At 39.9% G+C, this 24,960-nt stretch overlaps 2 protein-coding genes across 2 annotated transcripts in view; one reads left to right on the top strand and one right to left on the bottom strand.

The window, feature by feature from the left end:
• Nucleotides 1–9,162: 9,162 nt before the first annotated feature.
• On the top strand, nt 9,163–10,007 carry LOC129237875 (uncharacterized oxidoreductase TM_0325-like). The gene has a single exon (XM_054872842.1). The coding sequence runs from the start codon at nt 9,185–9,187 to the stop codon at nt 9,950–9,952; it is 768 nt and encodes a 255-aa protein (XP_054728817.1). The 5' UTR covers nt 9,163–9,184; the 3' UTR covers nt 9,953–10,007.
• An 8,577-nt stretch (nt 10,008–18,584) lies between these two features.
• LOC129237354 (cytochrome P450 4g15) overlaps nt 18,585–24,960 on the bottom strand; it is a 32,361-nt gene continuing 25,985 nt past the window's right edge. Inside the window, exons 4-5 of the mRNA XM_054872042.1 lie at nt 19,155–20,114; nt 18,585–19,085 (exon numbers count right to left, since the gene is read on the bottom strand). Coding sequence (XP_054728017.1) covers nt 18,901–19,085; nt 19,155–20,114 — 1,145 coding nt within the window. The 3' untranslated portion in view covers nt 18,585–18,900. The remainder of the gene's footprint in view (nt 19,086–19,154; nt 20,115–24,960) is intronic.

The following is a 24,960-nucleotide window of genomic DNA, read 5'->3' as shown; positions in this document are numbered from 1 at the left end:
TTGAGCCTGATCTAAGCTTTTTTTTTTCAAAATTAACAATATGGCGGCCTCAGGAAATATTTTTCAGATTTTCGAGAAAAAACCGACAATTAATTGTTAAAAAAAAAATCGAAATTTTTGAAAAAAAAAAAAAAATCCTTCGATCAGGCACAAGATAAGATAAGAGTTTATTAAGTAGAAAAACGTTACAATATTTATGTTATCGCACAATTTACAGAATATGATATAAATCTTAATTCTACATCATTATATTTATATATTTATCACAGGTTTGGTTTTTAAACGATTTTTTCTTTTTTTCGAAGGAAAAAACTACTATGAAAAACCTCCGCTTTACATCTTAGGTACAAGCTAGGGTTAATCTATACGCATTTAAGTACCACGGCCTAATTGAACATTAAGAAAGTTCAGTTATTAGCAGATTGTCCGAAAAACTGGAACGAATTTTGAATCTTTTAGTCAAATTTTGTATTGTATTTGATCTGACAAAATCTTAGTTTTTGATTCATCATGAAGCTTTCTGATGGAGAAATGCCATGGGAGTCGTAGTATCATTTTGAGTACCTTATTTTGGCAGATTTGCAGTTTCTTAACATGTGACTTTGCGATATTACTCCAGGCTGGACAGGCATATAATATTATTGGCTGAAATATAGACTTATAAATTATTAGTTTATTTTCATCACTTAAGCCTGAGCGTCTATTTATTAGGGGATATAACATTTTAATCGCCAAATTTACTTTCTCCTGTATGTACTTTACATGATCGCAAAAAGATACTTTTGAAGTGAAAACTTCTTTAGAATCGTTGGGAGTGATTTGAGAAAAAGTGAAACGGAAATAGCGACCCTCTTGGCTACGAAGCGTTATATTATATGTTGATATAAACGTAGCGACGAACTAAATAACTTTTAGGCCAGCGCCGACAGCATGGCGCGGTAGCCGAGCGACTAGCAATGTGAGCTTCCGATCCAAAATCCTTGGTTCGAATCACAAGAAAAAAAATTTTTTTATACAGTTATTTTTTTTTTTTATGATATGTTTATGAGGAGCTTTTTTTCATGGCAGAAATACACTCGGTGTTTTGCCATTGCCTGCTGAGGGGTGAGCGCTATTAGAAAAATGTTTTTCTTAATTTTGGTGTTTTCACCGAGATTCGAACTGACGTTCTCTCTGTGAATTCTGAATAGTAGTCACGCACCAACCCATTCGGCTACGGCGTTTGTTTAATTTTACTGATGCAAAAATGAGGGAAAATATTTGAATAAAGTTTGCTTACTGTTTACACATTTTCCAAAGGTGACGGAGAACCAAAATCAATAAATAGCATCACGGAATTCATTCACGAAAATTTAATAAAGTATACACCAGAAGTATCGCGGATACGATAAAGTTCCAATGATTTTAAGAGGTGATTTCAACGTAAATTTTGCATTGGACACAGCGGTTCCTTCAATTGACTTTCTCAATACAACATTCAATTTAAAAATGTGTAACAATCGCACTGAATCGACAACACGATCAAAAACAACAATTGACGCGGTATTTCAAAGATATGTTGACAACATCGAAACCAAAGCATTTGTATCATATTTTAGCTATCATAAGCCACTCGTATCATTTGTTGAAATTGAAAACATAGAGGATGAATAATAATAAAATGAAGAAAATAAAATATGAACTTTATATCAATATTATAATGAACCTATAATTATCCCGCCCCTAATGCTGTTTTCGTCTCATTCTCTCTCAGTTTGTTTTACGGAAGGTTTCACTTCTATCGCGTCTAACCGTTAGACTGGTATTTTTTTTTATCAAAAATCACCCCCAGATATCGTACGGTATTGGCCCACGGGATATCATAACTACCTAATTTCAAACCTGTACTTGGTATAAAGCAATGACTTTTTTTCTAGTGAAAAAGATAGCTTGCGTCTTACCAATGTTTTGCCATGTTTTGTAGTGCATCTTAAAGTTTGGTTACGATTTGGTTACCAAACGCATGCGAATAAAATATGCCAATGTCGTCTGCATACATAGCATATGAACAATTGGCTAATTTGGGAAAATCAGAGCAATAAATAATGTACAGTAAAGGACCAAGTACCGATCCCTGGGGAACTCCAACGGGTAATTCGATCATGCCAGAGTATTCGTCATTCAGAGATACGCAAAAGTAACGATTTTTTAAAAAGTAATTTATGATTTTTACTAGTGGTAACGGAAATTTTAAATTTATTACAATAATTTGTAAATAAGACCATCATGCCATATCGAATCAAAAGCTTTCTCAACGTCAAGAAGCATTAAACCGGTTGATTTCTTGTGATCGAAGTTAGATTCGACGTGATTATAGATTCGTTTAATCTGATGAGTCGTACTATGATGTTGTCTAAATCCAAATTGCTCGTTTGGTATAATCTTATGGGTGTCTAGGAACAGGGATATTTTATTTTTGATAATTTTTTCAAAAACCTTGCTTAAGCTGCTTAGAAGACTAATAGGGCGGTAGCTAGCAGCTGCGTTTGCTGGCTTGCCCGGCTTGCGAATTGGAATTAGTTTAGCTGTTTTCCACGCATTAGGGATCGATCAGGCACAACTTTTTATGCTTTTCAAAAGCAGTAATTCTTTTTTTTTTAACCTACCAAGCGGTTTTTAAGTTACAGTGATCACCAGTTCAAAAAACACAGTTTTGAGAAAAACGCCTTTAAAGTTTTGCTATCCACTCCGGAGGAGCGTCCGAGCGCCCTTTTGTTACAATAATTGTTGAATAACTCGAAAAGTATTTGTCGGATTCACTTCAAATTTTCACACAATATTTTTAAGTTAAAATACTTTAAGAAAATGCAAAACCAAAAAATCCAATTTTTTGAAAATTCTGACTACCCCTCTTAAATGAAGTTTTACCTAAGTTTGCAAACTCATTAATATGTTAAACAAAATTTATCATCATCAAAAAAAGAAGCTGTATAAAAAATATTAAAAAAGGGTGGAAAATGGTATTATCTCAACATCTTCCCGATTATGAGGCACGCCTGCAGTTTATTACATGACGGGGCACAGTGCGGCCGATTCCCGAAAAGCTGGCCAAAAGTCGAAAAAAAAGTTTCTAGATAGAGTTTTTTTGTCTTTCGGTTGGCTACAGTAATGCCTTGAGTAGTGAAAACCGTTCATAGCAACGTCCTGTACCCTAAGTATCCTCTGTATTTTCAGTCGCAACGTGGCCTTCGTTTGAGCATCGTATTACTGTCGATGAATAGTGAAAGTTGTACACATTTGAAAGATTTTGTAATGGAGTAAATTGAACAAAACCAAATGGAATCATCTTCGGAAGGTTAGCAAAATACGAGAAATCTTTAGTACATATCAATACCTCGACACAAAATTTTTAGCTGCAGCAATACGTAGATACATTTCTTGCAATTTTTTTTATAAAATTTGAGTTTTCAAACTGTATAGTAATACAACGCCGTCATATGCTGCTTTGAAACCTATTAAAGGTTACTCAAAAAAGTAATGGTTACTGAATAAAACAAGATTCAGCTGCTACCACTTGCTACTTTGCGACCCCGAAAACATATAAATTTACATGCATCTTGATTATGTTCTGAATATACGCTATTTCACGTGAGGGGGTGGCCAACAGGGGTGGAAGGGGGTGGATTTTCAAAATTTTAAAATCAAATTCGTAATCAGCGACCCCGACAACCCCCGAGTAAGAAATTTTGAATCCATTACTTAATTTTTTGAGTTTTGGCCAGCTTTTCGGGAATCGGCCGCACTGTCCGGGGGTTCTGGATTGAAATTTCATTCACAACTAAAATTTGATAAATGCGATTAACCTCTTTTTATATACGTTAAAAGAGTTTGTAAAGAAAAATTGCTTTTTTGTTAAGTGTTTAAGGATCGTGTGCAGGGATTACATGTAAAAAAAAGAAATAAAATATTTTTTCTGTTCTGTTTTATACAATGAATATGTTAGAGTAATATACATTAAAAATATTTTGCAATGAAAAGTAACCTCGCCAAATCTTTCTGATGCTCGCATACCTTCAAGAAGTGGTTTAGGTCATTATATTTCAAATTGAATCTTCTTAAAAACATTTTAACATGCTTTCATTCCAAGTCTAATGACTTCATGCACTTTTCCCAATGCTGATCAATGCGCCGATAACATTGCGACTCTTCGAGGTACGAAAAAAAAATCTTTCAATACCAACTCAATGTCTACATTCACGTTGTGATGGATATTCATACAAGGTGGCGCAAAAGTAACCTTGCGGTGTTTTTTGGCTGTAATTAAAAAAAAAAAACCAATTTTGATTCTTCTGGGGGATTATTTTTATTTGGTCTTTTAATTTTTTTTACATCAAGTCGAGAATATGATGTCATGTAAATGGCCGCCGCCAGAGTTTATTGCCATTTGAGCCCTTTTTATGGCATTTTCCATCACTTTGGCCAAAACTTCCGGCGATAGGTCCTCACATTCTTGACGGATATTGTCTTTAAGAGCTGCAAGAGTCTGGGGCTTGTTGACATAAACCCGCGACTTCAAAAAGCCCCACAAAAAGAAGTCTGGAGCGGTTAAATCAGGCGATCTCGCTGGCCAGTGCAAATCGCCAAAACCGGAGATTAGGCGCCCGGGAAATGCATCCTTCAGCATATCGGTTGTGGCACGTGCAGTGTGTGCCGTTGCACCGTCCTGTTGGATTCACATGTTTTCCAATCCCAATTCATCAAGTAGCGGCAAAAAGAACTCGTTGATCATTGCTCTGTAACGCTCACCATTCACAGTAACCGTTTGGCCCGCGACGTCTTCGAAGAAAAAAGGTCCGATGACTCCTCCAGCGAAAACAGCACACCATACAGTGACTTTGAGTGGGTGTAATGGCTCTTCGTGGGTTACACGCGAATTTTCAGTGCCCCAGAAGCGTAAATTTTGCTTATTTACGTACCCGCTAAGATGGAAATGGGCCTCATCACTCATGATTATTTTTGATGAAAAATCATCTTCCTCTTGGTGGTGATTAAGGATGGCTTGAGCGTACGTATGATGCACCGCCTGGACTTTGTACGGAAACATCTTCAAATCTTGTACCAAAATTCGCTGTAAAGACCGTCGACTGATACTCATTTGCGTGGCATGTCGTCTGGTCGATGTCGACGGCGCTTCCATGACATCCTCGGCTACAGCAGCAATATTCTCTGCAGAACGGCTACTCCGGGGTCTGCCACGCCAGGCAGCATCTCCTGTTGTGCCAGTATCTTCGAGGCGAGCGGCTAAACGTCGCAGGGTTTACCAGTAGGCGTTGGATGGCGAGGAAATCTGCGACGAAATTCACGTTGTACCAAAGTCACCGACCGATTATTGGTCAAATAAATAGTCAGCAATATTCCGCGTGTTTACTACACAAATGCCAAAACAGAACTGACATTAGGGGCCAATCGCAAAATTTATAGCATTTTCTGATAGGAGGATTACTTTAGCGCCACCTGTTAGAAGCAAGTCCATTCAAACGGCCGCCGTAGCCGAATATATATTTGCCGTTCGGAGTCGGCTTGAAACTGTAGGTCCCTCCATTTGTGGAACAACATCAAGACGCACACCACAAATAGGAGGAGGAGCTCGGCCAAACATCCAAAAAGGGTGTACGCGCCAATTATATGTATATATGATAAGTCCATTCAAACGATATTCTTTCATTGTAGACCCCAAGTAAGATTTCAAGCTTCGCAGCGTGGGAAAGACCTTTCGTTTGCTGCCGTGATAACGGGCAAAACCGCCATTCTCCGAAGAATTTCGTGGACATTTGGAAAGGCGTTTTGCTGCTTACAAATGTCCAGGGCTTCAAGCGAATTGGATGGCTGTCTGTACCTGCGATTCGTTCTATCCGAATTTAAACTTCACTTATCCATGTTTCCGGGAACGTATCTCGCAAAATTGGAGCATACGATTGGAACAGATCTTTACAAGACGCTTCATCGAAAGTTGGCATTCTTTTGGGGAAAAGACAAGACATCATCAGCCGACTGACGTTGACGAAAGATACTGTGGTGTTGAGGCTAGAAAGGTTGCGTTCGACTAAGCTGATTCGGGATGTAGACGTTGCGCATAAAATACGTGGCGCACAACGGACTTCAAGCATCATAATTCCCGTTCGAGACCGTCACTCATTGAAAGAAATACGCAGGCTCAATATAACTTTCAATCAGTGAGTAGCTCGAACGTAAATTATTATGCGCGAAGTCTGTTATGGGCGAGGTAGTTTATGCGTTAAGTCCACGCTCCAGCTGATTCTAATTCGATCCCCAGCGATCGCATGTAAGTATATACACTGCTTGTATCTGTAAAACAGCTCATGACATCAACGTCAAAAATGTTATAATGACAGTTCAATATATTGTTTATAAGCCATCAAAAGCATTTGAGTCTCAGTTTTGTTAAACTTTTTTTTTCTGTGATGGAATTCAAGCGTAATTGCGTTATATTTGGCTGGAAAATCACAACCAGCCATTGTTCGTGAGCTCAGTCACCTCAAAGTGAATAAAATGTTTGTGTATCGCACTATAAAACGTTACAATGATACTGGTAGCATTGCAAAACGCTATGGAGGTGGACCAAAAACCGCAACAACGCCAGAAATGGTTCGGAAAGTGAAGGCTCGACTTGAACGAAATCCACTTCGAAGTGGAAGAAAAATGGCCAAAGAACTGAAAATATCGCAAAACAGCATTCGACGCATATTTAAAAATGAGCTTAAAGTCAAGGCTTACACAAGTTCCAAAAAGCACACGATCTTTCACTCCAGCAAAAAAAAGGTCGGTGCGAAAGAGCAAAGGAGTTGTTGCGCTTGCACGAACCTGGCGAATTTCCCAACATTGTGTTTTGTGATGAAAAAAATTTCCCAAATGAGCAATTCATAAACACTCAAAACGATCGTGTTTACTTGACCGAACGCTCATACGAGAATTTGAGCCTACGTATGGCCGGCCACTCGAAGCAATTTCCCATCGCAAGTAATGGTTTGGGCCGCAGTGACCGCTGATGGACGCTCTCCAATCGTTTTTATCGAGCCTGGTGTCAAAGTGAACGCGACTGATTATCGGGAAAATGTTTTAGAACCTGCTTTAGAGCCGTGGACACGCAAACATTTCGGTCGTAGACCATGGACGTTCCAACAGGACTCGGCACCGTCTGATAGAGCTCGTGTGAACCAAGAATGGTTAAAAAACCATTTTCCGCACTTCATTTCGTCCACACAATGGCTTTCGAATTCGCCAGACGCAAATCCGAGGGACTATTCCATCTGGTCCATTTTGGAGAGCAAGGAGAGGACTAAAAAATATGTCAGTATGGATGCGCTGCAAAAAGCGATTATACGAGAAGGGGCCAAAATACGTCAAGATCACATTCGTGCAGCATGCAACTCATTTTTTGACCATTTGAAGGCTATAGTAAAGACAAAAGGTGGTCATATCGAGCTAAAGTGAATATATTGGGTTGGGGAAAAAGAAATGTCGTATTTGTGATCGAAATTTGACGCTTTATTTAACGTACTTAGAATTATCCGATTCAAGTCAAATATGCCCCGTTTTGTTCGCAAACTTGTTGCCATTTGGAAGGCAACTTAATTATCCCCCCTTTATAAAACCTCTCCTCCTTATTTGCAAAAAACTCAGACAACCAGTGCCTCGTAAGCCTCTTTTGAGGCCAACTTGGTATCACCAAGGGCGTTTTGCATGGACCGGAAGAGATGATAGTCACTTGGTGCCAGGTCCGGACTATATGGTGGGTGCGATAGGACATCGCATCCGAGCTCCCGTAGCTTCTGGCGGGTCATCAAAGATGTGTGAGGACGAGCGTTGTCCTGGTGGCACACAACACCATTCCTATTGACCAATTCTGGCCGCTTCTGGTCAATCGCCTGCTTCAAACGGTCAAGTTGCTCACAGTAGAGGACCGAATTAAGGGTCTAGCCTAGCCATAGTTGAGCAGCTCATAGTGGATAATTTCCTTCCAATCCCACCAAACACACAGCAAAACCTTCCTGGCGGTCAATTCGGGCTTGGCGATGGTTTGTGTCGGCTCGCTGCTTCTCAACCACGATCTTTTTCGCTTGGCGTTGTCGTACGTGATCCACTTTTCATCGCCAGTCACCATCCGCTTCAAAAATGGGTCAAGTTCGTTCCGTTTTAGCAGAGAATCGCAAGCGTTGATTGGGTCCAAGAGATTTTTTTTGCGTCAACACGTGTGGCAACCAAACATCCAACTTTTTTTGGAATCCAATCTTCTGCAAATGGTTCCAAACGGTTTTGTTGTCTACACCTAGCTCCTGACTAATCGAGCGAATGCTCACATGCCGGTCTCTTTGGAAAATTTCAAGGATTTTATCAGTCTCTACGACGATTGGCCTACCAGCTCGGAGTGCATCTTCGACATCTACTACACCAGAACGAAATCGATCGAACCTAGGCTGTGCTGTGCGAATCGTTACAGTATCACGCCCATAAACTTCACAAATTTTTGCCGCCGCCTTCATTGCATTTTTACCTCTTAGGTAGTGAAAACGTAAAATATGACGAATTTCTTGCTTGGTGGACTCCATCTTTGATGCGCTATAACTGAAGACTGAAACGTACGGTCACAACGCTGTCAAAGAGACACTTGTAGTACAGATTGTCGTCCTCAAATCGCCGTTTAGTGTGACCCGATGCAATAAGTACAACGCAAGATATGTTTAAATGTCGCGCTCAATTGACAAAATACGACGTTACTTTTCCCAAACCAATATGTTAAAATTGTAATCATTTTTGAACAATTTTGTCTTTGAAATCAATAAAAACTAAACTGAAATCAAATGAAACTAAAACTGTCGACCCATAAAACCCCCCCGTGCGCACAGCCCTGGCTCCCTTCGATAAGTATCATACTTTTAAATCGAAATCAAAAGTCATTGTGTAAGTACGCGCATATACCTGAAGTTCTTTCTATCTGCATACTGTTATTATGTTGTTGTACTATTACGAGTAAACTTATTCATGTACATTCAACGCTATAAATATTATCTTCACTATAAGCATTATCTTATCACCCGCCAACTCACTAATAATATATTTATTTAAATTCATGCCTTGGCTGGCAATATTTCAGTTCATCCATCACCGTGAAGTAGAATAGTTCGCAATGAGTTTGGCCGGAAAAGTTGTTATTGTGACGGGAGCAAGTTCAGGTATCGGTGCTACCGCAGCAGAGGCATTCGCCAAACACGGAGCCAAAGTGGTGTTGGTCGGACGAAATGAAACTAATTTGAAGGCCACTGAGGCAGCCTGTAAAGCAGCCAACAACAAAGTCGAACTATTGTCTATCATTGCTGATGTAACGGTAGATGCGGAGCGCATTATAAAAACAACTATAGACAAATTTGGACAACTGGATGTGTTGGTCAATAATGCCGGTATTGTTGAAGTTGGGAATATATTGGACATTGACGTAGAGCAATTCGATAGAGTTTTGAATACCAACTTGCGTTCAGTTTTTCTCTTAACCAAATTTGCCGCACCTCATCTCGTTAAGACCCAAGGCAACATTGTAAATGTTTCCAGTATCGGAGGCTTGCGTTCGTTTCCGGATATATCCAGCTATTGCACCTCCAAGGCAGCTGTTGATCAATTTACCAGATGTATTGCTTTGGATTTGGCATCGAAAAACGTGCGCGTGAATGCTGTGAATCCTGGTGTGATAGTGACCGAAGCTCATAGACGAATGGGCATGCCGGAAGAGGCATATGTGAAATATTTGGAGCATAGCAAAAGTGTCCACGCATTAGGCCGCGTAGGTGTTACGAAGGAGGTGGTCGATGCTATTATATTTTTAGCTAGTGATACCGCGAGCTTTATAACGGGAGCAACCTTGCCCGTCGATGGAGGCCGGCATGCTATGTGTCCGCGTTAATGGTGGATTGATACAAAAAAGTAACAGATTTTTGGGCATACACCACACGAAACAATTATAACACCAATTAAGTTTTTTATATTTTTATTATCAGTTTAGTTTTATGTTTTTTTATTATATATTCAAATCTTTCATGATAAATGTTTTGAAAATATACAGAAATAAGCACCCACCGAAACTTAACTTAATTATTAAGAAAAGTAAAATCTATAGAACGTAAAAATTATAAGACCCATTATATTTAAAATAAAAAATAGAATTCTTGGTTTAAGTTTATAATTTGGAGCTTAGTAAATTGTGTTGGATTCTACTTTGATTAGATACTTCTTGAAGTCATGGAGGGATCGATTTGATTAATTTTGGAGCATTTAACGTTAATCGCACTTCTAAGGCTTTTAGCTTTTTTTGGCTTTTTTTTAGTTTTTGTTTTTTTGCGGCCTCGGTAGTTTAGCATAAGAGCACTAACTTGCTATCCCAGAGGTTGTGGGTTCGAAGCCCACGTAAAGCACGGTCCCAAATATACCTACTTTCCCTGTTTCTAAACAAACAAGCAAAAAAAAAATCCTCCAATTCCATTCCCCCAAAAACTTATTCTTTCCATCCTTACTCCCGCATAATAGGCAGCGCATTATTTGCTAAAACAAGCAAAAACAAACAGTTTCACATTGCATCAGTGGCGTCAACAAGACGGAGGTAGTGGCCGCAGTAATAGCGCAGACACACGAAGGCCTCAACCGTCTGTGCGTTCCTTCTGCCAGAAAAATTTGAGACACAGATGGCGCTCCAAGCAGTAAGAAGACGTTTTTCCTAAGCAACGACAGGTGGGACTGGTAGAGGCAGGCTAATCACCTACCCTGTCAGAAATCAAAAACAAAAAAAAAATGGGTGTAGCGTAGTAGAAGTGAAACTTTCAAGGCAGGCAAAGAAAGAGGGAGAGGCCCGAGAGAGAATGAGAGAAAACGAATATATATCTAAATAAATCCACAACATTTGCAGAGAATACAAATAGACAAAATTTACAAAAAACGGAGAAGGTTAAACCGGTGTTGGTAAACGCCGAACACAAACAGTGGCAATAACGCGCACTACTCCGAGCGTTTATCCCCGCACATCCAGGACCGCAGCAACGGCAAAAATAACCGCAAGACAATAAGAATAAATTCAACGCCGGAACGGATAGCACTTTGTAGTACCCTCAAGCACTAGCAAGGAAACGGAAATAAGCGCCAAAAAGTAGGCACCAAAAAATGCCAAAAAAATTGGGACCAAAACACGCCCCAAACAGTAGGCACCAAGGAAATATAACGCCAAAAAGTAGGCACCAAAAATATATTTCCTACAAGTTTGCACCAACAAACAAGCGCCAAAAAGTAGGCAGTGTTATTTCTCACTAGAAATTAGCAATCACAAGGAAAAATTCAGGAAAAATAGCCTAAAGTGTATCTAAGATTTAAATTTATAAGGTATGGCTCTCTCTCTCCTTTTCCTCTACGTTATATCTTTTTTCTCTCTCGCAGAACGAAAATTCCCAAAACGTCGCATGGCCTTGAAATTTTATTCTCCATTTTCGCTCGTCCATCGACGCCTAAGAAGTTTCACTTAAAAAAAAAAAGAAAAACAAAAGAGATCAAAAAATCCAACGCAAGACTAAGTCTTGTCGAGGCCCTATGTTCCCGAGAGGAGTGAACAAGGGGGTAAAAAGGGTTTTAGCGCTATAGAAATGTCTTTCTTTTTGAAAAACGGATTTAGAAAGTATTGCCTATATATTTTCAATTGGGTCAGGTCAGGGCTGCATTCTAAAATTCGTATTTTTTCGCTGCCAAAAACTCTTCTGTTGCTTTGGCGGAATGAACGGCTGCGTTGTCATGCTGGAAAATCCACTCCTCAGCGACATTTTCATCAAAAACAAAAAAAAAGTATGAAGTACGCTTGCTCGAGCGCTTCTCTAGCGAATTTGTACACGCAATTAACCTGCCGAATAGTGGACTGATGTTTGAGGAATCCAAACTGGTGTGTTGGAATGAGTTTTTTTTGCTCAATTATCGGATTAAGTCTTTTCAGAAGCAACCTTTTAAAAAGTTTCGAAACAAAAGGCAGCAGAATGGAAAATTTCTCGGTTTTGATCATCGTATTAAATATGTAAGTGATGTATGTATATATAGCCACATATGGGTAACTCTTTTGGAATCTTACTCGTCATCATGATTCAAATATAGAAGGTTAGGTAAGTAAGCAGCTTTCTCGCTCCCTCTGGACAAATCGGCTCCCTTATGTGAAAACATGTTGTTTCTTTACAAATATACGTACATGTTTTATGAAAAAACTTTTAAATTGTAGTAAAAATTAAACTTTTGATGCAAATTATATGGTCGGCAACACCGTTTCCATTTTGACGCTTTGCATTGTTATTATTCGTTGAAAATCATTTATCTGTTTGTAAACGTTCAAGTATAATAATAAAAGCTAATTATTTTGTAAATTAATGTCGTTTTTCACTATTTAGGTCTATTATGTCTTACATATGGTGGTAGTCGATTATTTGGAGTCGGTTTTCTGCTGGAGAAAACCAACGACTTGTGAATTTTCATACACGTAAGCCCAGATCAGACATTTGTAAAAATTCTTATTAAACTTTTTCAGTCATAGGTTTGTAGAACAGCGTTTTTACAAATATAGGGATTTTTAATAGGTGCGCTTCAACTTTTTTCCGATAGGGAGGGCGAAGGACGCAATATTTTTTATTTTTCGCTTGTCATTTGTAAACTTCATTAGTATACATTTCATCATAGAATGCTACACACTTGAGCAACGATTGCAAATCGTGCAAATTTTTTATGAAAATAATCGTTCTGTTGCTGCTATTTTAAGAGCATTGCGGCCATTTTACGGTCCATTTAACAAGCCGTCCCGTTTTGGGGTTATGTGAAGTCATTGGTCTACAGTAACAAGCCGGCGACGATTTGTGAGCTCAGAGCCAATATTCGACGCGAAATTGCTGGAATTTCAGCCGATTCATGCAAAAGAGTGGTCGAAAATTGGGTTCAACGATTGGACTTCGTAAAACGTGCACGCGGTGGTCATGCAAAAGAAATCGAATTTCATACTTAAATGTATATGCTCAAACTCGATAATAAAAAAAATTAGTTAAACAAGTCAAACCGTTTGTGTTTTATTCAAAAAAGTTCAAAAGTTGAAGCGCTCTTACTGAAAAACCCTATATAATAGTGACCACCTTACATATAATACATAAACCACAGTTAGTAAGTCCTGTTAAAATATTTGCTATTAAATTGTTTTTAAAAGTTTTTATTTATATGACTTTACAGACGAGCAAGTGCAACGGAAGGTGTGTGTTGAAGAGCTAGGCGGCACAACTATTGTGGTTTTTAGAAACGAAAGCACGTATGTTATGCCCGTATTTCTACCATTACCACATGTGGTTCTACGGACAATTTCATAGACGACATTGAGCGTGCTGTGTATGATGGTGCAACTACCTAGTTGTGACGGTCTAGTGCTGCTACCACTGAAATCAAATTTGACTTCCGAACTGGCTGTTCACGTCGATATCTTACCCGGTCTAGAACAATATGCTGTGCGTAAATGCATGCGCAACACCTACACGAGCAAGTCGTCGCGCTTTACGTCTACAATTACACCTATAGTATGTAAGTTGTAGTGATATATTTGTGAGTTGACAATTTTTAAGATTTTTTATTTACAGGGTTTTGATTTCTGCCCGAACAAGTGCAGCGTTCCAACACCTATACGAGCAAGTGCGCCCACTTTCTTCATATTTCCGCTCCGGTTCATTACTGCGACGCGTTGTATTGATATATGTAAATTTACAAACAATCACAATTACTAATCTACTATCAATATATGAAATTTTTCGATGTTTTAGTTTTAGACCATACGAATGCATTTTCCTAACTCTTACTAATATTAAGGATGCCAATTATATTATATTAATGTAGACAAATTTTAGACTATAAACTAATAAATTTGTAATAATTGTTGCCAACAATTTTTTTCTTATGTTTGAAAATGATCGACTGAACTTCTGCTTTCGCAATGTCTTTACGGTAACATATGTACATGTATTGTTATGCACGAAATACGAAATTAAACTTTCTGTTCAATCCCATTCCTGTCGTTTAAGTTTATTTTGACCTTTGGTGTATTAAAGGACTTGTAGTATTATAGAATTTTATATTCTTGTAGTAAACTTAACACATTATATTCCTTTATTATCCCTATATTTTGTTCTTTCCCACAAAATATACACAAATCTATTGTGAGATTAGATTCTTAAAATGTTCCTCGGAAATATTGCTGGTTATTTTTAACGTATGATATCATGGCAGCCAAATCTGTGGTTTAACAAGTTACTCTTTCAATACATAATATACATACATATAAAGGATGCTAAAAGTCAGTATTTATTTCAGGAATACAGAAGCAAAGGTTACTAAACATGGCTTTGTATGCATAAGAGTGAACTAATTTTCCAAAATATTTTTGTTTACTGGCAGCAGTTCCTGTAATGAAAGTACTCCTTTAGAGACTCCATTTTTTTACTTTTGTCTCGTTTCACATCTAACTAATTTTTTTTTACAAATCGTTCAAAGAGGGCCGTACATCGGTTGAAAACTTGCCTCATGAACGTCGTCCAGCAACATCAGTAAACGACGAAAACATCGGAAAAGTAAAGGAAATTGTACTCGAAGTTCCTTCCGCAAGGCCGATCGGTTAACGCTGAATATTATTTAGACGTTTCAAAGCGTTTGCGCGAGAACATTCGTTTTAAAAGGAAGGAATTGTGGGACAACAAGTCATGGTTCTTGCATCACGATAATGCACCAGCTCACACATCACGTCTTGTTCGCGATTATTTGAACAAAAATAATGTTAATATCGTTCCGCAAGCACCGTATTCACCTGATATGGCTCCATGTGACTTTTTCCTGTTTCCCAAGCTCAAGTTGCCGCTCCGTGGAAAACATTTTGAGACAATTGAAGTCATAAAAGAGAATTCGAAGAACACACTCGAGCTTGACTTGTTTACAGTAGCACAGAAAACAAACTATGTGACATATCACGCTGAAATTTGCCATGTAAGCTTATAACAGTCCTACCAAAAAACAAAAAATTTATTTTTGCCATACGTCATCCGCGGACCGTTTTATTGATAACGTCTCGTTCATATTTGAGCAGAAGGTAAGTAACATCACATCACAATATTTTTTCTGTTGTTTGGTTTTAATGTAGATTAAATAATCAATATACTTAGCTTTTCTCTTATTACAGGACTAATTAGCTACTTTACGTACTTTTTTACTACCTTTAGGCAAGAAGGGGAAAACATTTTTCCCTCTTTCTCCATTCTTCGTAAATGCAGCCCTAAACTAGGGGAGTGTCAAAGCGCCCTTGTCATTACTTACCTAACCTTTTATAATTGAATCATGACTCGTTATGAGGTCGTTTAAAATCTTACTGTTTTGAGTTCTTTGCTTATCGTGTGCTTTACCCCTTTCCAAGTAAATCGTGGAATCGGGAAATCCATTTGAAATGACACAATTTTTTTTTATTTTATGGTCTTGGCAGTTAATTCTGATTAAAATTGTAGTATGACCGATGCGAAAATTTTCTCTGTTGAAGAAGTTTTTAATAACCAAAACGACAAAATCTTTGCTCAAACTTCTAAAAACGCAAAAAAATGTTGTTGCAAGTAATGGCTTGGTGGGGAGTATCTTGCAACGGCGTTACATATCTGCATTTCCGCGAAAAAGGGCTTAAGACCGGGGCAAAAGTGTACCAGGAGGATGTCTTAGAAGGCTTGGTGAAGCAGTTTAGTCTGTACTCTCTGCAATGGAGAGCGTTGGATCTTCCAGCAAGATTCCGCTCCAGCCCAGAAGGCAAAAACCAGCCAGCAGTGGCTAAAAAACAATACTCCTGCGTTCATAGTCGCCGAAGATTGGCCGTCTGAAAGTCCAGAACAGAATCCATTAGACTACAGTTTGTGCTTAGAATTGGGGAAAATGACCTCTCGAAGGCCTCACAGATTTTTTGATGACTATCTTTGGTTCGAGCAGCGACGTTAAATTCCATGGAAGCCGTGCGTGCTGCAATAGCTGAATGGCCTCATCGTTTGAAGATTTGTGTGGAAGCAAAAAACCAAACGTTTGAAAGACATGGACATGATTTTAAAGGTCGGAAGATGGGTGCCGCAAGAACTGACAATGTGACAATGCACGGCCACATCGAACAAGAGCGACCCGGGAATTGGTGGAGACGTACGATTGGGAACCGCTGGTGCATGCGGCTTACTCACCAGACTTGGCGCCTTCCGATTACACAGGCCTGCGAAATTTAACTTTTTTCAGTTTCTAGAATGGCTGTACTTGTTTCTTGTAGTTTTTTATGCGCTGAAAACGAATCTGACCTTCAAAATGCTCCATCACGTCAGGATAGCCATTTTAGCCATTTTTGATAATTTTTTTTGGGATAGAAATTTTTTTTTTTTAATTTTCGACGAAAAGGTTGCATAGTACAACTCTTTAGCTTTAAAACCCATTTTTTTAAATTATTGTACGATTTAAAAAAAAAAAAGTTATGACATTTTGAAATTAACAGTTTCAGTTACGCCAATAGACGTTATACCCAACGTATGGGCCACGTACTTTCCGAGCAGCGCTTCAATTCTCACGAAGAAGCCAAAAAATGGCTCGATGATTGGTTTGCGGCCAATTTGTTTGGCGCGGCATCCACAAATTGCCTGAGAGATGGGAAAAATGTGTCGCCAGCGATGGCTATTATTTTGAAGATTAAATTTGTAACCATTTTTTGTTAATAAACGTTTGAAATTGAAAAAAGTCTCATTTCATAGGTATGTACGTAAGTAATTTCGAACGTGTTAGGGCAAACTAGCATTGTTTCCAGTCTTTCTCGTTCTTCTATTTAAAATTCACTACTGGGTTGCCCATATTCGACGGACCCATGTGTTTTTTTTTTTGCGTCAATTGAATCTTATACGGGAATAAATGCAAATCAATGCGGATAATTCGTTGTAAAGTGGTCCGAGCAATGCCCAACTGCTGAGAACGGCGATTTTGGGATGTCCTTGGCGACATCTCAACACTGGCCCGTACAAGAGCAATATTCTCATCCGATCGCCTTGGTCGGTTTTGATTTGGCCTCTTTGGATTAGAAAGAGCATCACCAGTCGAAAATCTTTCTTACAAACGTTTGATGGGGTTCTTAGAAGGCACACTTTTCACATTATTTAATTTTTTATACGCACGTTGAGTTTTCACAATTGACTTCTTTTGTTGAATGTAAATTTCAACAATTTGGGAGCGCTCGCGTGGCGTGTACTGTTCCATGATAAAAATCTGCTTGGACTGACGCTTCCAAAGCGGTATGTCATTAAGCGATCTGACGTCTCTGTCAAAAGATACATGGTTGCCAGATGGGTCCGTCGAACCCTGTATTTTTCATTTACAATAGATATTAGTTGTCATTTTTCGGCAATGTTGCCATCGATAATTCAACTAATTCGCTTAAATTATGAGAATTAAGTCTAGTTGTCAGTGCGAATTCTTCTTCTTAATTGGCGCGATGACCGCTCACGTGATGTTGGCCGAGTTTAACAAAGCGCGCCAGTAATTTCTTTCTCTTGCCCACCGACGCCAGTTGGACTCACCAAGTGAAGCCAAGTCCTTCTCCAACTGATCTTTCCCTTGCAGAGAAGGTCTTGCTCTTCCTCTGCTATCACCAGCTGGTACCGCATCGAATATTTTCAGAACCGGAACATTTGTATCTGTTCGGACGTCATGGCCCAGCTAGAGTATCCGCTAGATCTTTATTCGCTGCGCTATGACTATGTCGTCGTAAAGCTCATACACCTCATCGTTCCATTGCCTGCGATATTCGCCGTCACCAACGTGGAAAGATATAAAAAACTTCCGCAGAATCTTTGTCTCAAACACTCCAAGGGACGCCTCATCGGTTGTTGGCATCGTCTACGCTTCTGCGCCATACGTTAGGACGGGCATGATGAGAGCCTTGTAGAGTGCTAGTTTCGTTCGTCGATAGAAGACTTTATTAATCCATTACGTACTGTTTTTTTTTTTTTTGTCGCGATAAACTAGCAAGTACAGCACTCAGACCCTTTTAATTTTCTTTAAATCTACCCGACTACCGAAGAAATTTGAGTATTTGATCTGCGACAGTCGATTGGACATGACAAGTAACACCAATTTTGCCCTTCTGCAGCCTCTCTCACTGCGTCCAAAGTAGTATTTGTTGGCAAGAGAGATTCTACGTTGGATTTCCAGGCTGACATTATTATAGGTGTCAATGCTGGTTCCTAGATAAACGAAGTCTCTTACAAAGTCGAAAGCATAACTGCTAACAGTGACGTGGGTGCCGATTCGCGAGTGCGCCGACTGTTTGCTTGATGACAGGAGGTACTTCGTTTTGTCCTCGTTCACCAACAGACCCATTCGCTTTGCTTCTTTCCTGATAATTCCGAATTAAGTCGTTATTTCCGGGTAAAGTCGTTAATCCTATTTTTTGTTAAGCTATTTATATTCCTCTTTTAAATTTTCCACAAAGTTGAAAGACGCTCTTGTAAAATGTGTGACTGAAACTTTATTTTTAACCTGACTCCACAAATATTATCTCTCTTATTTATGTACTTTGTATGCATAATTCGTAATCATGAAAACTGAGTAATGATGAGAAAATAACATTTCAATTTTACAAGTAGATATGTACGTATGTATGTATTTAGCCTGTCTAAATAAATGCCATTTTATTTATTTTCACAAAAAAAGAAACATTTAATTTCTAGTATGTGGAAAAATATATGTATGTATATGTACTTGTATGTGTGTAAATCCAAAACCTAGCAGAATTATAAAAGAAATAGACGGTCGAGCCTTCTATGTAGCCTTCGGCTTCGGTTTGGGTTGTCTCGGCTGTAAGCGTACACGAAAACCTTCCTCGCGCTTCAATATGATGTCGGCTTGCAGTTTGAAATCGGCCTCAGTCAAATCGGAATAGACGCGATAATTTCGTAGAATGGTGGATAAGAGTATCTTTAGTTTGAGCATGGCGTACTTCCGGCCTGCGAAGAAAAAGCAAATCAATTATAGAAACAAAAAATGTATAACAAAACTACCAACTTTCCACTTACCAACACAACTTCGTGGACCCGCTGAGAACGGCACAAAGGCGTAGTAATGTCTGTTGGCCTGACGTTCTGGCAAAAAATTGTCTGGATTAAATACATTCGGATTGGCGTAGACTTTCGGATTGCGATGTAGTTTGACAGTGGCCACTGTCACTGTGGCGCCACGCGGTATAACATATGGACCCGATGCTAGTTTTAAGTCTTCCTGTAGCTCACGCGCTATCAACGGCACCGGTGGATACATGCGCAGCGTCTCCATCAGACAACGTTCCATATATTTCATTTCCAAAGTGTCTTGAAATGTGGCTGGGCGGTCTGAGTCGCCAAATATCTCATCCAATTCGGCAATGACTTTGTCTTGTATTTGCTGATGAATGCCCATCAGCGAGAGAAAGAAAGATGATCCGGCCGCGGTGGTATCGTGTCCCTCAAACATAATCGTATCGACTTGTTCTTTGATCTCGGTATCGGTGAGCAATGCACCGTTTTGTGCACTTTCGAGCAGCAAATCGAGAAAGGCCAAACGCTTCTTCTCGCCCACATCATTCTCCTCGACATCCAGATCATCCTTTAAGCCCTCGGCTTGGCCAAATGATAAGCCTTCCACGGACGTTTCTTTTGTTGAATTTTGTTTGTCGCCCTTCTTCGTTACACTCGCACCAGCTGTTGGTGTACTCGGTGGTGTAATTTTCTTGGCCGCCATTTCCTGTTGAGCCAATGAGCCGCGTGTGCCATTAGCAAAGGCGGCTTTTTTGTATTTGATGACTTTGGTTGTGAGGCCGTGAATGATATTCAGTAGTTTGCCTTGCTCGTGATAATATTTGGAGAGCGTGAAGATGAATTCATTGCGCAGGAAGAGACTTCGCGAACGCAAATGGAGGATATCGCACATTTTCATGACGGCCAAGGCGTATTCATAGCCAGATTTGTCTTGAGTTTTCTTGGAAACACCCATGGCGGTCTCTGTACGGAAAGAGAATAAAAGAAAATTTATTTAGATAAAACAAAATTAATTTAGATAAAAGAAAATTTATTTAAAGGATCATAAAAAAACTAGCGGAGTGGCTAAATATGTGCTTGGGATCACAAAGGTTTTAGTACTATTTGACACATCCCCATGACCCACTCTATGCCAGAAAAATTGTACAGAAAATAGCTACCTTTCAGTTCCATTTGGAAAAGTGCTTATGTGATATTGGAGGCTTAAACTCCAAGTCAATAGAGGCTTGCGCAGTAGTCGAGCGTAGATTGCAGCAGCTCGCTGATGGTCGGTAGAAATTTTCGTCTAAACAGAAAACTCGGCTATCTTAATACCTAACAACCAGTGAATCTTTAAAGTTATTACGAAGCGCAAGTATGGCGACCTATAAGAGAAGGAGACTGTTGAGTACTTTCTCTGTAAATGTCTGGGCTTGGCAGTTAAACGAAGGCTGTCCTTTCCTCGACAGCCTGGGGCAGTGGTCCTTATCGCATAAATCTTCTCCATTACATCAACAGCTCTGGCTGGCTATAGATATTTGCCTGTTGAAGGTCTCATAATGGTATCAAAACGGCGGTTTAGTGTTTCTTGGGGAGTGCCAGAGTGGTCCTTCAAGTATTTCACCTACCTATCTAAGGCTACAATGTACAGAATGCAGAGGTGTAGCCAACATCAGCGAATTTGAAGAAACTAGTTGATTTGCTGACGTAACTAGGAATGTGACAAGGGTCTGTTTGCGAAAAAACTGAGATTGTGTTGGTGATATACGGAAAAAATCGACGTAGCCAGCGCTCATGTTACTTGGTTACCGTCTGAACAACGTCTAATTGGATGAAATCGTGAGAAAAGAGCGAGTAGAATTTTGCTGCCTAATCCCCGATGACGAGACCGCCAAAGTTACTCCTCCAATTTTTCTTCGGATGACCAATCCTTTTAATCTGTCATCCTTGAGTTAAAGCGCTCTTTAGGGCATTTCAGAGCAAGGACTGACTTTAGGGTAATTTTGGCACCCGACCTGTAGCTTTTTGAAGCAGTGCTGTAATAATTTCATCTGAGATCGGGTATTTACTAGGTTGAAATGAATTGCTTAATCATGCGGAGTCAGTTGGAGGTGTCAACTCTTCTCTACTCTTAAATCTAGGAAAGCGGTGTTCAACACGGTGGAGAGTATATATATGAATCCAAGAATTTTCCCGTCATAAAAATAACTGACGGCAGAAAAACCGTCTCCGCTACAACTCTGTGCAATTTCATGCGGTTGAATGTGTTTTTATTTTCACAGCGGGTTAGGTTAGGTTAGCCAGGTTACTTGTCTGGCACAAGACACTCGGTGACCTTGGATTTGATTTCCATAACCTAAATGAGTTGCTTAAACCACTTCGATTTTTTAAGAAGTTAAATAGTTCCTCCAGTGAGATATTTTCCAAATTTGCCAGGTCTTTAAAGAAATAATCACCCAGATATTTGGCACGGCTTCTTTGAAGTGCAGGGCATTGACAGAGGAGGTGTTGTACGCACTCAATTTCTTCTTCGTCTCCATAATTTATATTGAGTTCATCCCCACAGAAGCCATATTGAGGTACACCCATTCCACTGGCAAGGGTGCCAATAGTGCCGTGACCCGTTATAACACCTACGAGGTTGCTGGTTGTTCATCTGTTGAATCCAAGCAGACATTTGCTCCTTTGAAGATTCAAATTTCACTAGAACGCTTTGGAGACAGTGCAGTTGGTACTCCGAGACCATTTTCTATTGGTTTCCGCGTTTAGGCTCAAGTCAAGCGCAGTGCACAGTCAGTGACAGCGGGTACTCGTCAGCTATTCTGTTTAGCGCATGATGTTGAAAGCTATATTATCAATGAGGTTGCCCGATTCCCAAAATTAAGAGGCAGCTCCATTTAAATCTTCCTAAAATGTGCGCGGGCATATAAAAGTTCGGTTCGGACTCAATTTTAGCATTCCTTACTTGTGTGTTTTTTGTGTTATTATGAGGTGAGCCCGAAGCCCAGCACACGATTTCACTTTGGGTAGTATTCTTTTCCTCTCATCTCCTCTCTACATGCTGGGCCGAGTGCACTGTCTGAAATGCCTACCTTTACCATGCGCTTCGCCCATTGAAAGTGGCCCGTCATCAGTCCAACCAGCCACCTACAGTCACCTCTGTTTAGTGACAGGAGGATCTGCGACAGTCAGTTGGACATAACAGGTAATATCAGTTTTGTCCATCTGCAGCCTCTCTCAGCCTGCCAAGCTCGCTTGTGGGTTGAAGTGACCCGTTTGCTAACCATGGCTTTGATGACTGTAGAAGGGAGTGACAGAACGGTCTCCGGGCCAAACAAGTTAGCCTCAGAGACCATTCTAGTTAAAGGGTCAAATTCGATACCCGCGATACTCACGCGTCCCGGTACCCATGTTAGCATCAGGCTATTATGTCTACCGACATAGTTCGGCCTGGATTTACAGGACTCAACTACCCTTGAAGTGGTTGAAGGGCTTCCTAAGGTCATGAGCGCAGCTTGGCTGTCGCTGCAGGTACATATATTTAGATCTGCCTCTGCACCTGTTTTCCACAGCAAAGTTCATTGCTTCTTGAATAGCAAAGTTCATTCTGCTTGAAACACAGATCTGTGCATTCCAAGAGCAAAGTGCAGTTATATCCCACTGGATTAGACGAAGGTTATTTCTATCCCTAGGAAGGGGATAGAAATATCCAGTAAGCGCGACATTATTAAGGAAGTCAGAGAGAGATGTATGCAGGGCGCACGTATTGCAGGTTGTATTAGGGATGTTGTATGGTGGAACAAACATATGACCACTGAAAGCAAGACGCGTATTTACAAGACTGTAATAAGACCAATCCTGACTTATGGAGCCGAAGCACGAGCTGAACACGCAGCTACTGCGTACAGCTGAAATGCAAATTCTACGATCCATCGTAGGAAAAACATGTAACATTGACTGCTTTAGAAACGAGGTCATTCGTGACGAAACTGGCGTTGATGACGTAGTGAAGTTTATAAGAACAAGAAGACAAGCTTGGAATGATCACGTTTCTAGAGCTAGTGACGACAGAATTATCCGAATAGCGAGGGAATATATACCATATGGAAAGCGCGGACCTGGAAGACCACCAAAGGGATGGCGCGAAAGCTGGATTTCGACATCAGCGGAAGGACAATAACATTTCGTCATTTTGAATTTCAATAATACTTTGTAATTTATAACTATGTAGTTGTGCGAAGAAAAACAGATGAAAACCTTAATAAAAGAATAAGAAGAAGAAGAGGAAGATTAGGCGAAGATACCAGAGCCCGAACCGTGCTCGATCATGGAAACATCCGAGAAAATGCGAAAACAGTGTTTGTCGGGCTCATTTTCAGAGTTTGACTGCAATTGAGCCTTTGGCAGCACTACACAGTATCTATTTTCAAGAACGACTCCTGATGGCATGGAGTCAAGGGGCATGGAGAGAATCATTCGATCGATGCCCATGCCTTCTCTGTTGTCCCATGGTGGACAGGGACCGTACCAATACCCATTGTGTTTCAGACTGCAGACGGTCTTTAAGGCCTCACCTTGGATGAGAACATGAAGTGGTGGTAGACTAACCAGTGTATTTAATGTCGAGCCTAAGGTAGTCGGAAAAGCTCCGGTGCAACAGATGGGCAGAGTGCGTTGTAGTCGCGATAAGGTCCTCCTGACTCCCACGAGAGTGAGTCTACTCATCTAGACCACTAATGCGTAGGTGATAATAGGTATTATCATAGCTGTGTAGGTCCATAAGATCTTGCTAAGAGAAAGACTCCACGTTTTCCCAAAGACGCCCTTGGACTGCAAGAAAGCTGTCAGTGTTTTGGACTGCTTTGTTTCAAAGTGGGACTTTCAAAGGTGCTTACTGGAGGATTACTCCAAGATATTTGATTTCTTTGGATAGCTGGATTGTGACTCCTTTTTGGCTTATGCAGAACGAGGGTTTTCTCCTTTCGGTAAAGAGGACAATACCAGGCTTGGTAGGGTTTGCTGATAGCTAAGTGTCAATAATATGCCGATATACCACCACTGCCTGTTAGTGGCTTTCATCCTATACCCTTCTTTTCATTTCTCTACGTTTTTACTGCAAACTCGATTTTCAACTTCCAATCTGTTGCAGATTTCGGGTCAGCCCTGAACCTCAATTCATAAATGCGCGCGCTCAGTATACAAAAGTGCATGCATAAATCTTAATGTGGTTATCCGTGTGTATGTATGTATGTACATATGTCTGTGCTTGTATGTATTTTGACCTCGCGCGGAATAATTATTTTTTAAATGATTCGCGCCGCAGACATTACATGAGCAACACGAGACATTCATACAAACCCATACCCACATAATTCACCTCAGTAGCCCTCAGAGCTTTGTCAACAAAAGGCCCAACATCAGCTTGTTGCAATCATTTCAAATTTTAATTACAACAAATATGAGATTTACATGGAAAATTTTTCCTACAAGTTGCAATAGCAACTAACTAATAGCCGACGTTTGTACGTGAACATATACAAACACACGCACACATATACAAGTATGCACATCCATAAGCAAGTGGAAGCATATCAGCGGCCGCATGTGCAAAAAACCGGTCATCAAACTGCATCGTCGATTATTCAATTCACGAAAAGCCAGAAGAAAGCCATAGTAAAAGGAAAACAAACAGCCGCAAAGACTGCAACTCCCCAACTTACATCACCGTAGTACAATTACTACACACACACACACACACACACACAGCCACATGGAAGCTAGCAAAGCATGCCATTGTAATAACTATTAAATATAAGGTGCACATCCACAC

Source organism: Anastrepha obliqua, chromosome 2 (genome assembly GCF_027943255.1).
Source record: "Anastrepha obliqua isolate idAnaObli1 chromosome 2, idAnaObli1_1.0, whole genome shotgun sequence".
NCBI lineage: Eukaryota > Metazoa > Arthropoda > Insecta > Diptera > Tephritidae > Anastrepha > Anastrepha obliqua.
The sequence above is the reverse complement of the archived record's forward strand: the minus strand, read 5'-3'. Positions and strand labels throughout refer to the sequence as shown.